The 14,635-nt window shown below is 35.0% G+C and overlaps 1 protein-coding gene and 1 long non-coding RNA gene across 4 annotated transcripts in view; both read right to left on the bottom strand.

Moving 5' to 3' along the window:
- LOC140049206 (uncharacterized) overlaps window positions 1-14,635 on the bottom strand; it is a 176,862-nt gene that overhangs the window by 137,944 nt on the left and 24,283 nt on the right. For all 3 annotated transcript variants that reach the window (XM_072094037.1, XM_072094036.1, XM_072094038.1), the window contains exon 5: window positions 4,516-4,614. In XM_072094037.1, coding sequence (XP_071950138.1) covers window positions 4,516-4,614 — 99 coding nt within the window. The remainder of the gene's footprint in view (window positions 1-4,515; window positions 4,615-14,635) is intronic.
- On the bottom strand, window positions 2,986-4,122 carry LOC140050146 (uncharacterized). Its single transcript, XR_011845368.1, has 3 exons — window positions 3,934-4,122; window positions 3,469-3,618; window positions 2,986-3,214 (listed from the first exon to the last, which is right to left on the bottom strand). It is a non-coding gene; the product is annotated as an uncharacterized lncRNA (long non-coding RNA).

The raw sequence follows: 14,635 nt of genomic DNA on the forward strand, positions 1-14,635 counted from the left end.
CATGAATCTGAAGTTTTCAATTTGGGGTACTAATGTACAGTAAGGAATCCCTGAAAAGTGCATCTCCTCCCTAAAAAAGGCCTATTCTAATTACTAGTGTTTTCGTTTTGGTTGCTATCAACAACAATCTATTCTACCGTCAACTTCTTTGGTACTGTATGCTGATCATTTTCCAAATGTTCGTTTTTTGACTTCAAAATTAATTCGAGCTCCAAATGTATATCAGTGGTACATCAACATAGTAGGCCTATTTCCTGTAGCTAGTTGTGGAGTGATGGCTTAGCTAGGTGAGTACGACATATAGGACCTAGCTAGGCCTCAAAGTGGGTTCCCGTCTACTTTTCTGACCCGATTATCTGCCTGCCTACAGCTGCTGCTACACTACACTACACAGTAGTAAACTACAGTACTAACTAGGCCTAGGCCCTACTAGACAGTAGAAGTAGGCTTATATTATAGCCCTAGCCTAGATAGCTAAGCCTATAACTATACGCCAAAAACTATTATAGGAGGATGTGTCATTCATCTAAAATAGAATTCTACTTACCAGCAAATTAACGGCAGAGCTTTTTACATCATACCATCAGGGAAACCCCAGCACTTTCTTCTGTTCTTCGCACATGTTTGTTTACGTGGTGAACAGATCGGATCTCCCCTGTTTGGATACTCATTAACATATCATGCATATTTATGAGCTGTTAGCTAACCATCGTTATTTTGGAATTTCTGAACTTATGAGTTCGAAAAAATGGTAAACTTATTTTGATTTTTTATAAGCGAAATCAATATTTTTTTCGGATTTTTTTTCGGCGAAAGTGAATAACTTTATTATAACTACAAAATGGTCTATTCAAAATTTGATTTTTTTCATCTTTATTTTTCATGTTTTGGGGGACAATACAACTTTAACAATTAATTTCGTAAAAGCATATTTTGTCATTAATTATCCTTTTTTTTAATTGTTTGCTCTTTTTGGAAGTCAACAATACTAATACAGATATATGTAACTTGTATTATCATATTTTTGTGACGTCGTTTGTGGTACACAATACTTAGTTGCATATTTTCCACCTGTGGGTTGGTTTAAATAGACGAGGTATTTGTAAAAGGAAAAGTTAGGTTGTGCACAACGAATGAATAAAGTGAACGGTACCAAGTAAGATGTATTGTTTATTTATATTCTAAGCATAACAATATAAGCACTTTATTAGTTTATTAGTCGCTGTTTGCGTTTTTTCACGTTCGAACACGGTATCGTTGACCTAAACGCAACTCTATTAAACTGTTCGCCGAGTGTCGCATTGATTGCAACACACTGCGTTGATTGCAAGGTAGCAAACGCCGCCAAGACAATGTAATGTACATTGGCGCAATGTTCCGGGAGTGTGCAGTTTAGTGTTTACATTTTGTTGATAAGTCAGTCTGTGGAGCACATGCTTAGGAAGTTAATAATGTTTCTTTTCTTTTAGTTTTAAAGTTTTAAATTTATAATTCGCCTTCAATTATCGTACGAAGGAAGAAAAATTAAATCCACCACTTTTAAACAAGATGATTTGAGCAGAGGCAGATCAACGAAATTATTCTTAAATTATCAATATGTCGGGGAATAAACCCGGACTAGTGTTTTAACATATGTGTGGTTAGGCCTACATTACAAAATTATAGTGGGAACCGAATACATTTTCGTCGCATTGTTGTAAATAGGGGGTGGAAGTGCAAAATTGATAGATTAGCTTTTTGCACTTGGCATGCTCTCTTCATTGTTCTGCAACTTCATTTATTCGTTTAAAAAATAACGAATAGGCCATTTTAATTGCACATAAAAGTTATTCACTTTGAACTCAAATTGGATCGAAAAGAAAAATTATTTACTCGAGAAAATCGTAATTTAAAGCAAAAATTAACCAACCGGAAGCTATTTGTCTGGAAGACAAACGTGTTCCGGTTTAATTTAACCCTTGACCTGAGTTAGCTCATAAATATTCATATTGTATGGATACATCGTGTGGATGATGGTTCTCTTGCTCAACAAACAGCCAACAACGCGACGATGGCAATGCATAGAGAGAGTCGAGTAGTGACGTTGACGCGAGACGATAGACTATAGCTAGCACTGTAGCAGAATACTAAGTAGAACTGCGGTTGGTAACTTTGATGTTGAATCTTATTTATTTAGGTGAGTTTTTGTTTCGCTAGAAGGAGAGGCCTAGTTAGGCCTAGGCTAGGCCCGAATTTGCTGCTACTGTACTAGCCTAGGCCTAGTAGTACTAGCACAACCACATGGCAGGCAGTTTCGGGTAGCCTTACCTGCTGCCTCCTTCTGTTTCTAGAAGTAGAGGTAGGCCTAGGCTAGGCAGTACACTGCTAGCTAGGGCTAGACCACCACCAGGAGGGGTGTATTTTTGGTTTATAATTTTTTTTTTCCATCATGATGAATTGGTTTAATTTGTTAGGATTTCAACTATCTATTCTGCAGAGAAAATTACCAAATAAATCTAAATATTGTTTTGGATGTTTTTACTGTACAGTATTTTAAAAATATTTTCTGCATCAAATGCAATAGCTTCAAATCAACATTTGCACAATTAACCATTTTGTGCAGATATTTTGATACAAATTTCTTCTTTTTTTTCAGGTATTAACATTGATTGAACAATAAGAGCAAGTGAAGTAGTGAGAAACACAAAATGTACCGTACAGAGTGGCAACATTCACAAATTTATTGAAACATTTCTTACTATTAAAATGACACTTTGTAATGGATATGAGCGATCTTAGAAGACTATAGCTGCCGTAATTACTGCCACAATCAACACATTGATATTAGTAGACAAATTGACACAAAAAACAATACAGGAATTCAATAAGATATACTGTAACTGTATATATATATAAATTTTATTAACTCCTTTTGCACTGTAATATTTACAGTAACATTATGAAGTGTAAGTAAAATTGAAGAATTTATTCTGTGTACTGTTTTAGTAGTATTTTTTATTTATTGAATGTTTACAAAATATTATACTGTACAAATATTATTGCTTTATAAAAAAAATTATACATTTTACAAGCTGAACAGGAACATACTGGCCGAATGCAGCATCACAAATATTTTTCTTGCAATATCCAATCATATTCCAATACAGAGTCTATCTTGAGTTGTCTTTATGAAGTACGAATGTGACCTCTGTTCCAGTCTTCATCAGCTCAACGTCTTTAAATAAAAAATTTTAAATAATGATGTATAAATAAGTTAAATATTTCACAAAATCTAAAGTTTTTAATTTCGGCAAAGTACGAAAACCTGGAATTTGGTATTTAGAAATAGGTCTAGATCATGCACATTTTGTACAAAATGTGGGCTAGTGAAATTGCTTGCTTTGACATATAAGTAGGCCTACACTAACTTTTTATGGTAAAACACATTACAACTTAATAAAGAGAAAACAAGTACAGTATTTGACTTACTACAGTACAGAGTAACATGGTAAAGAACAGTAGTTTGTGTTGTAAAATGGCTAAGCTGGCTTTTCCCCTCTGTCTACTTGTACTTGCTGCTGGAGGAAGGTTCTCAACTTCAGGCTTGTTGTAAGTTGTATTGTATTGTAACCATTTTCCCTGAAAAAATGTTTGTTTTATTTTTATCATAAAACTAGTTAAACAAGATTCAACTGTAAATTATGTATATGGTACAGCAGACTGGCTGTATTTTCGGATTGATGGCCTAGCCTAGGCCAGTCTATGAAGAGTACAATGTAAAGGGCCTAGCTGGGCATTTTCTGCAGGGACCCAATTGTCCCAGCAGCCTGCCTGCTCTACTACGATACTACTACTAGCCTATGCCTATGCATGTATTATTCTAGGCCTACGTCTGTCTAGTTTGCGTTATATATATAATTATTATATTTAAAATAACCGTCTAGGCCTACTTACCGACAAATTAACAGCTTAGCTTTACATACGATCAGGGGAAACCCCCAGTCGCGTCGATCTCTGGGTGTTTGTACAACGTGCATCATCCATGTTTGTTAGATCAGATCCCAGCTGTGTCGATGCTCATTAACATATCATGCATATTTATGAGTTAGCTCTATCGGCCTAAATTTTGAGCTGACAAGTTGGGAAAATTGATTAACTTATTTTGTTTTTTTTCTTAGCGAAATTAATAATTTTTTCGGATTTTTTTTTGGCGAAAGTGAACAACTTTATTATAGCTACAATATGGTCTATTCAAAATTTGATTTAATTGATCTTCATTTTTCATGTTTTGGGGGACAATACAACTTTAACCATGACGAGGCAGCAGTGTTCCGAACCATGTGAGGGATACAACCGTGCAGTTCTCGACAATTTAGTCATCCTCGCCAAAAAAAAATGGTCTGTAATATGACCCGCGATGATCTTGCTTCATTTAGGTATGTTATTATTGGCACGCCCTTTAAATTGTAAAATTAAACACTTTTTTAAATCACACTGAATTATATAGCACATATTATTTATGTGTGTAACACTTACTTTGGTCTGAAGATCCAATTTAGCACCTTCCTTGAGCAAAATGGAGCAAACATCTGTGTGGCCGTTTTGTGCAGCCACATATAAAGGTGACGTTCCATTCTGAAATATTACAAACATTATGTTATAGTATTTTCTCTCTCTAAACAAAGTATTATAATATTGTCCTGGAATCAATACGATGTGATCATTTAAAAATGACGTTATAGATTTAAATAATGCTACATTGTTAAATTCTATAAAAATTATCAACCATTGATGTTTTCTTTAAGATAATGTATTGTATACGTATTCATTTGTCTTTCTTGTATAACCTTTTTTATAGTATTTTATAAATGTAAAACAAATAAGTGTTTTTTTTTTTTCATCCGCTAGTGCTAACTAGTCTGAGTGTAAATTATGATAAAGTGACGTTTGAACTGGCAGTTACAGCTAATATATGCAGGCTCCAAATTCTGTTCAGGTAACACATTTGGACTGCTAAATTCTTACTATTGGTTTAATTTTACCGCTACTTGGAGGGAATATGTTTTTTTAAAGTGGTTTATAAAATCTCAATTCATATTAATTTATTGTATCATTTTGCATAAAATACAATTCAAAAACAGAAAACTGAAAAACCACGACATATCATTCTCTAACATTCAGTGCCCTAAAGGCATAAATGGTAACAATGATTACGGAATCTTTTACGAGAGGTAATGGACCTTTTCTTTGAACGTTGAGATAGTGCATTGAATATGTTGGGTCTTGCAAAATTTAATGTGTTTCCTCAGTAAAGTCTCTAATAAAAATGAATCAAATTGAGATCTGCTCAATTATAAGTACAGTAGTCTTATACGTGAAGCATAACAAACAATACGTTCCAGCTAATTCTTACATGTGGTCCCGGTAAACTATAAAACAATGAATAATGAGAATACTTTCAATTACAGATTTATAACAAAAGACGTATGACTAATGGAAGGGTTAACTCCTAAATATTTGAGTCTACCAGGGAAGAGTTAAATTACAACTCTCAATTAACTCTTCCCTGAGTCTACGCAACAGAAGCCTAGTTGATACTCTCGGTAATGAGGTCGTGCCATTTAAGGTCACTAGTGATTTATTTGCAATCTTAACTTCAGAGTGGGTACCGTACCGTATTTAATTTTGTAGGTGATTTTTCTTTTTTGTGGGTTACTGTATGGGTTGAAAATACTGTATGGGTTGATAAATACTGTATGGGTTGAAAAGGTCGTAAGATGGTAGTTTATTAGTATAGAGTACTGAAAACCATAATAGTAGGTAACATTTGTATTTGAGGGCGTTTTATTTGACACGACAGAGCATCTGAACTCGCCAAAAACGTACCGTATCACAATGTAGTATATTTTAAATTTTGACATGACATAATAAACAATGAAAGTTCTTTCTAACAGAATTTTTTTCTCGGGTTACTCGGATGCCGTATTTTTTTTTTTTTTTTATTTATTGTAATGCGCCGTGTTCTTTATATCTTTGATTGTATATTGTTTTTCAATAAGCCGTGCGGAGGATTCAGGTAATTTCTCTTAGTATTAAAGGGTAACACCGCGGCTTTAAAATGTATATTGCTTATTATAAAATATAAACCTTTTAATCAACATTGGTAATAACCGTGCCTAATTTTAGACAGCACTCAGGCAAAAGTTAAGTCGCTTTTAAAAAAAAAAGTTTTTCTATAAGACAATACCAAAGTACGCATGTGGTGAGGTGGAACTAATTCGCCTTAAACATAATATTTTAAAATATCATAATTAAACTCAACTATTTAAATAGCTGATAATTAGAGATGTGCGCGCGTACAAATTAACAATCTAAATTAATATTTATTTACTAAAGCTAACAGTATATTTTTTGTATGCGAGAAACGTTGTTGTTGGGATCACACTATGTGGTTGGTGTAACTCAGGATCGGGCACAGGGGCTTCCCGGGCAACACCATTAATTTCATACTAAATGTTTTTTTGCCAATAAATTAAAATTTAGATCCAATTTCATCATATATAAGAGCCTATGTAAATTGACAATTAACCATCAGTCAACAATACCGCTCTCAGATATATAATATGTAGATAATTATGTTTCTGAACATGCACAGAATGAATTTCTGACTGTTTAGATTGCTTGTGCATCATGCGAAGGTATATCTTCATGTCCCATGTCCGTAATTTTGGGCCAATAATACGGAAGTTCCGAACTTTGAAATAACAGTGTTAAAATGCTTATCCTATAGATATATATTGCGTCTTACCGGCGGAAAAAATATGCGGTATACGATCGGTATTGCTGTTTACTACGTAGCCCGATATAGAGTGTCATTTCCGGCGGTGAACTATGGGTGCCATTTATCGTGAATTTTACGTGCGAGAGTACCTTTCCGGCCATCTAGGGGTGTCATTTAACAAAATTCGCTCACCCCAGCCCCCCCCCCCCCCCCATGGTGGGGCATGTGGTGCAAATGCTCGGTCCCGACAGCCCTGGATTCTTGGGCAACCCCATTAAAATGGTTCTGCGACCGCCCTTCTTCACACTAACGATATATTGAAACATTATGTTAATTAGTCTCCTTTACATAGAACTTTGTCATATGCGATTATATATCATGGTACTGAGGATTATATTATTATTTTAACCGAATTAGACATTTGTCATATACGATGATTTTAAATCAATGTTTGCATCATGTTATGAGGTGTAGTAGTGTTATATTATTATTGTAACCGAATTAACATTTTGAAAGTTTTATAGAATACAAATACTGGTTCGTAATGTCCGACACTAAACATGGCCATGCAATTAATACTAAACATTGTATTACATTGACATGTCAGAATGTTATAATTTACTTGGTATCGAAACTATACTAAATGACCAAAAGGTGACATACACTTTTGTCAAATCATATCCTGTTTTGTATCGTTGGATAGATTTACACTATGAAATTATTTTAACAATAATATTGTTTGTATATTATACGTATGGTGTAGTCATTCTTTGTTTTTCATTGAAAGTAATGGTAAATGTATGATTTGTATAGTGTCCCATATCGTTTATGAACGCATTATAATTTTGATTGTGTTCTGGTTTGCTATGTGTAAAAGTGAAGATCAAAATAATTAAAATGTTAGAATTAATCGTCAAAAAATCATAATCATGAATATTGTCTCAATGTTAATATTTAAAGTAATCTTTTCTTAATTTTATATGTCATTTGAATAAAGCCTAAATAAAATGAAAGCAATCTTTAGAAAATAAATAGTATATATCTAATAACTGAATGTGGATATTGGTATAATATGAATAATTAAATAACTTTCTCTCTGGCCTTCCGATTTAAGTGAAGTAGACATTATTTTATTATGACCTACAATATTAACATTCTACCGCTATTTTTATTGAAGATAATCATTTTCCTTTGTTTTAATCAGTGCTACTAATCACTATCTCCTAAAATCATCGATAGAGAACCAGATGTAAACAACAAACGTATCAGAGGCTATTTGATCAGACGACGAGGAACCCAAACCATTAACAGAGACAAGGGCGTCCACCAACTCACGTGAATGACCCTTACACGTTAGACAGAATTAGTCTCTAGAGGTCAATCAATGATATATTTGTCATTTCTTCTAAAGGAGCTGTCTGAGCAGGACAGCGAAACTCCCAAGAAGGTTAGTTTCGCTAATTGTTTTTTTTTTTTCGAAAAGAATTAATAATTCATATGTCGTATCGTTACGTGAAATACAGAGTGTACATAATCTCCGCGAAGCCATGGTAATGATTTCATTATAACATGTATATCTCACATCAAGTCGTCTTCTAATACTAATACCGGAATGTGTAATTTTCACATGATATCAAGCTCTTCTGCTAGACCGCATTGACCAACTTCGCTTCAATCACAACATGTCATCCCCTCCCCTTAAAAACCGTGTCTACAATTCTGTTGTACCATGATACCATGATACATATGAATCTCTTGAGCAACGAAATAGCTAAATTGCCTCAACACACTCCACTGGGACATGAATACCACTGATTTCACATCGTGATATTCTACAAAACACTTGATTTTCATGTTCCCACCTAAATATCTCGGCTATTATAAATCGGATTCTTTTGGATAGTAGCTCAAAATAAACTGTAGACAATACTGAACATTATGATATAATGTTTGAAATTGTAAAGTTACAAAAAGTATGTGTCATTTTACGTTTTAAAACTCACCATCCATTGCCCGCTGAAAGTGTGAGGTCAATTTTTGGCTCTATTTTGTTGTAATTTTATACCTTTTTCAATGTATTTACTGTCCACTGTTTTATGATGAGTTATGTAGAGATCTACTGTAGCTAAAGTATAACCGTCATTTCCATGATAGTTCACTATGACAAGAAGCATTACCGTTTTTGATGATCAACTTTAGATACCATGGTAACCAACGTGGTGATGTTGCAACATGTTAAGATGCATAGCCCTTAATAATTTATATGAAGTAGGATTTTCTAAAAAGAAATATTTCAATAAAAAGTCATAATACTGTAGCTTGAAGCCTTGCAAGTACCAACATTTTCATAAAATCCACAAGATATAATAATGTTTGTAGTATCAACCTTGACTTCAACTGATGGATGTGCTGTCTAAAACGCAAAAGCTAAAGAGACCTATCATCCAACGTCATCTCTAAAGTGAAACTATTTGCCGATTATTGAATTCACTACAACACAATTTTTCAAGTACTGAAGACGCTGAAAATTGCAAACAGGCTTGGTAAGCGAACGAGAAAAGGTGTTAAAATGCTAATAAATACTTCTCCGTGATTGTTAAACACAAGAAGACACCAATCATATACGAATACCATCCTTTCCAGTATTTGAACTCAGTCAAATTAGATTGGTCAACCCATATAAACTAAATCACAAGCAAACAGATTACTAAGATTGCGAAAGATAAATCTATAGTACAATTGTAGTAGGAATATTAAACTATAGCGTATAAATATCTTATTCGACCTTTTAGCTTGAGTAATGTTTTGACGCTTGGCCAAATCACGAATCGGACATGTACATGCTAATATGTGCAGCTAAACACATAACACAATTATACGAGGATGCTTCGATGCAACCATTAGCCTAACCATTTTGTGATTTTATGGATTTTAGCACCGCGACCTCTGACTGCAGTTGATACAAATTGTTGCTCATTGTTTTATTTAGCTTAGATATTATCCTATTATATTCCTAGAAGAATAGGAGTTAGGCCATGTTATATTATATAGGCCAGGAACTTTGTTAACGTCTGTGTTTTGTATGGTAAATACACATACGCCCGTCTTCTTAAACCGGACTTTAGGCGTAGTTCGAGCTAAAACTTGTTGAATGACATCATTTTAATTCATAAACCAAACTTCAACTAAATCGGCGACTAAATCAGGCCAAATTCTATAGTAGAGTTCTATAACATTTTTTGTAAGGGTAGTATAATAAAAGGGGGTAAAGTAGGCCTCCCCACTGATATTTTTTCCTTACCAATAATGAACTCATCGGCATAATTAATATTATCAATAATGTTATATTATTGTTATTATTATCACATTCACAATTACATTATCATGGCATATAAAATTACGGTGAATTCAAGAAAGTTCAGAGTGTTACAAGCATAATATAATAATTAGTAAATAATAAATTATTAAAATTAATAGTGTGATGGGTTTATCACACGGAAGTGAGCCCTCTAGAGTAAAAGAGAGGAGATGAATAAAGATAGACGACAACTACAACGTGTTTTGTTATATTCTTATTGTTGGTTTCAGCCTAACGAGCGAGCCCGTAACAAATTGGGAGGTCATCCGTGAACAAAGTACGGAATTGTAGTTGTAGATCAAACTGATGGTAATTTTAGTTACTTATTCTAAGCTGGTTTTAGGTTTAGAGGCGTTTTATAACGAACGAGGTTTGGCGGTCGTCGAGCCAGTACACTGTGTTGTTGTTTTAGGCTTGTGTAGGCTTGCCTATGATACTAGAAGTCTGTTTGGTTTTGATTTTAGGGGTCTAGTTATTGAGACCACGGCGCACGGTAGGTTTAATACTGTGTTGGCTTGGCAGGTAATTTATTACTGGTGCCTTAATTATCGTCATATTGGTTATTATTTTAACCGGTGTTTTTGTTTGTTTGTTTCAAATAGAAACTATGTCAGAAAGTGATTTTGACGAGGAATTTTTGGATAGCATGTCCATTGAGGTGGTAGCTCAGGGGTGTCACGAAACCTAAGACCACGAAAGCTCAGACCCCCTAAGACCTAAGATCACGAAAGCTAAGACCCAACACCTAAGATTACAAATACTAAGATATATAGTCTGGGCTCCAGACGGAATTTTGTAAAAATATAAATATTTTTGCACATATGGCGTTTCATACGTGTATTACTTGAGTTTGGATACTCCGTCTGGGGAAACACGCATAAGTCACGTGGTTTGACACCAAGAATTCTTGGTGCATAAATTATCCAGTTGACTAGTTTCAGCCGCATGCCATTGGCTACTCACTCGTACGTCGTTTTAATATTCATATTTCAGAATTTCAAAGACTGAACGTCTAAGACGATGCGCATGCGCTATGTTACGTTTAGACAATGTGTACTTGGGTACATTGATGAAAGTTTCCGAAGGCTAAAAATGATTTTATATGCCTAGTAGTCTGGTAAACATTTGATGAGATTTTTCCCAAGAACATGAAAACTCGTCTTGATATGATAGGCTAGCTTCTCCGCCAAATCAAACATTGAATGGATCATTTATTATGCGGAGAAAATTTGATTTAATTCCCACCCAGACCCTCCCTGTCCTGTTCTGTGTGGTGGTGTATCCCTGTTGTGTGCCGGTCGGTGGTGGTATGTACCTTATTGGCGTTTTATTTGGAAGGTCATACGTACGAGTTGAGTAGCCCTACGAAGGAGGCCTAGGTCAGGACTAAACAATTAATAAACAAAACAACTTGGCAACACGATTTTATATTTCAACAGTTGTTCAGTCTCGATCGTACATTCAGCATACTGTACGTACGTACTCGATCTTTTTCATTTTGAAACAAAATGATCATTGGTTGATTCGAAATCCATATTTACATACCGCCCGCCCCATATAGACAAATACGGTATGATAACCTACGTCATTCTTATTGGATGTTTGCGGTTTGCAAATCGATTTCTATACGTGTTTCACAAGTCTGTATTTTCAGACAAAAATCGCGGTCGAAATAAAAACAAATAATTTTTTAAAAAGACAATAAATACAGACTTGGGGCAAGTCTATAAGATATACTACAGCTTAAAAACAATACTTGTTTATCCATACATAATTTTAAACACAGTAGGTTTCATTTATTACCATAAATATAATTTAATACTACCGCAAAACATAGATAAACTCACATTATTTTCGCCCGTTGAGTAAATGTATATTTTTTCTTTACAACAAACAAACTTGACGGGTTGTTTGTTGGTAGATATTTACTCCATTGTGTTGGTTCAGAGGATGTTTTTCTTACGCACCTGCCTTTCTTGTATTTTGACTCCAAATTTGTTGACTAACTTTTATCCTGAACACCACACTTTAAAATTAGGACTTATAAGTACTTTCAGAAGGAGAAACACATAATAACAAATAAATAAATCCTTTAAATTGATGATTTTACAGATGTGTTTCTTTGTATACTGTAATACTAATGTAAGTCCTCGAGCTCCCCATGCTCAATGTTTTTGTTTCTATGGAGCGCCAAAAGAGCAATAATAATAGTACAAGTATAAAAACAGAAAGAAAACGAAACAAAAAAACTTATCATGATTTTTAAATTAAAATTTATTTGCCAGTATTTATTTCTTCGTACTTGCATGATTATACTATTATCATTACAATTTTAATTTTACATTGTTCCATCCACACTGTAGATGGACAGAGTTTTCAGCCCTCTATATAATTTTTGCTCTTTTGACGTTCCATAGAAACAAAAACATTGAACATGGCCCATGGGGTAGGCCTACTGTACTGTAGGCTAGTCATTTTGTGTGCGAGAAAAACGTCTGTAAAATCATCAATTTAAAAATGTATTTGTTACTTTTTATGTGATTCTTTTTCATGAAAGTGCCAATTCTAAGGTGTGGTATTCAGAATAAATGTTGGGAGTTAAAATACAAGGCAGGTGCGAAAGATAAATATTTGTAATCTTAGGTGTTGGGTCTTAGCTTTCGTGATCTTAGGTCTTAGGGGGTCTGAGCTTTCGTGGTCTTAGGTTTCGTGACACCCGGTAGCTCAGCTATCAGAGGAGCGTTTGCGACTCCTAGGTACTAGGGTTGGAGCATCTATAAATGATTCCATGAATAAATATGACTTGATAAATGTGATTGGAAGTCATGTTGGTTTAATTACTCATGAATCCGTAAAAACTGCGGGGAATGAGATCGAGTTGGCTAGAATTGAGTTGGAACGTGAAAAATTGATTTTTGAAAGAAGAAAAATAGAGATGCAAACTCAAAAGGAAATACATGAGTTTGAGTTAAGGAAATTAGAATTAGCTAACCAAATGGGTCACACCACACGGGTTTCTACACCTAATGATTCAGAGATTACTCAGAATATTAAATGGGTTCCCAAGTTTAATGAGGACGAGGTAGAGACATATTTTTTAGCTTTTGAGAAAATTGCTAATAGATTAAAGTGGCCTGCTAGACACTGGACTGTGTTGTTACAAACTGCTCTTGTGGGTAAAGCCCAAGAGGTATTTTCTGCATTGGCTGATGATCAATGTGAAAGCTATGATGTGGTTAAAACTGCTGTTTTGTCAGCTTATGAGTTAGTTCCAGAGGCGTATCGTCAGAAATTTAGGAACTTAGGTAAACCTTATGATCAAACATTTACAGAATTTGCACGTAAGAAGCAGATTCTTTTTGATAGATGGTGTAGTTCGGAAGGAGTAAAGGGTGAATTTGGAAAGCTTCGCGAGCTTATGTTAGTTGAGGAGTATAAATCTTGTTCCCCTACTGAAGTTCGTACACATCTAGAGGAGCAGAAAGTGGATAATTTAATGAAAGCGGCTTCTGTTGCCGATAATTATGTGCTCACGCACAAGGTGGTGGATACCAAATCGGTTTTAAAATTTGTTGATGATTCTAAGGTCCAAAGTCAGAAAACTACAGTTAATAGTAATAGTAAATTTGCAAGAACTTGTTTTTACTGCAAGAAAAAGGGTCATATAAAGGCATATTGCTGGCTGTTTCAAAGCAAAGCTAAAGGGGATAATAAGAAACCCCAATCACTTCCAAACACGTTGGTTAATACAGTCCCGTTGAAAGTGACAGCGAGTCATGACGTTGATGAAAGTGAGAAGTTGATCCAATCTTCAGGTCCAGAAAAAGTGCGAAAGCTATTTAAGCCTTTCCTCTCTACTGGTTCTGTAGCATTGATCGACGATGTGAATCTGAGTAAAGTTCGTGTCTTAAGAGACACAGGGGCGTCACAATCCCTGATAATAGAATCGGCATTGTCATTTTCAAACGAGTCTTCTGCTGGAGCAAGTGTGCTCATTCAAGGTGTTGAAGGGGGTTATAAGGAAGTCCCACTTCATGTAATTCGGATTGAAACAGATATTGTTAGCGGAGATTTTGTTGTCGGTGTCGTTCCGAGTCTTCCAGTATGGGGTGTCACACTCCTTTTGGGGAATGATTTGGCCGGAGACAGAGTGACAGTAGAACCGGTTGTGTGCAAGAGTCCTGTTGAAGACGAAAGCACGGTGTGTTTAGAGAAAGAATTATCACATGTGTTTCCATCATGTGCGATCTATGGCAAATAAAACCATAGATGAGGATGAGAGTATTGACTTATGTGATAGTTTTTACGGAGACATTACAGATCGCGTTTCCCAAGAGGCTGTCTGCTCAGGTCGCGAGTTACACACTGCCCAGGCTGAACAACAGCACCCAAAAGTGTGTGATTTCGGTCCGACAGTTCTCAATCGGTCTAGGTTAGTGGAAGAGCAGAGTAAAGATCCTGATTTGTTGTCATTTGGTCAGCAAGCTCTTTCTGTAGAGGAAATGTCTATTGTTCCT

The sequence above is a fragment of the Antedon mediterranea genome, chromosome 5, assembly GCF_964355755.1.
Source record: "Antedon mediterranea chromosome 5, ecAntMedi1.1, whole genome shotgun sequence".
In the NCBI taxonomy this organism is placed as follows: Eukaryota; Metazoa; Echinodermata; class Crinoidea; order Comatulida; family Antedonidae; genus Antedon; species Antedon mediterranea.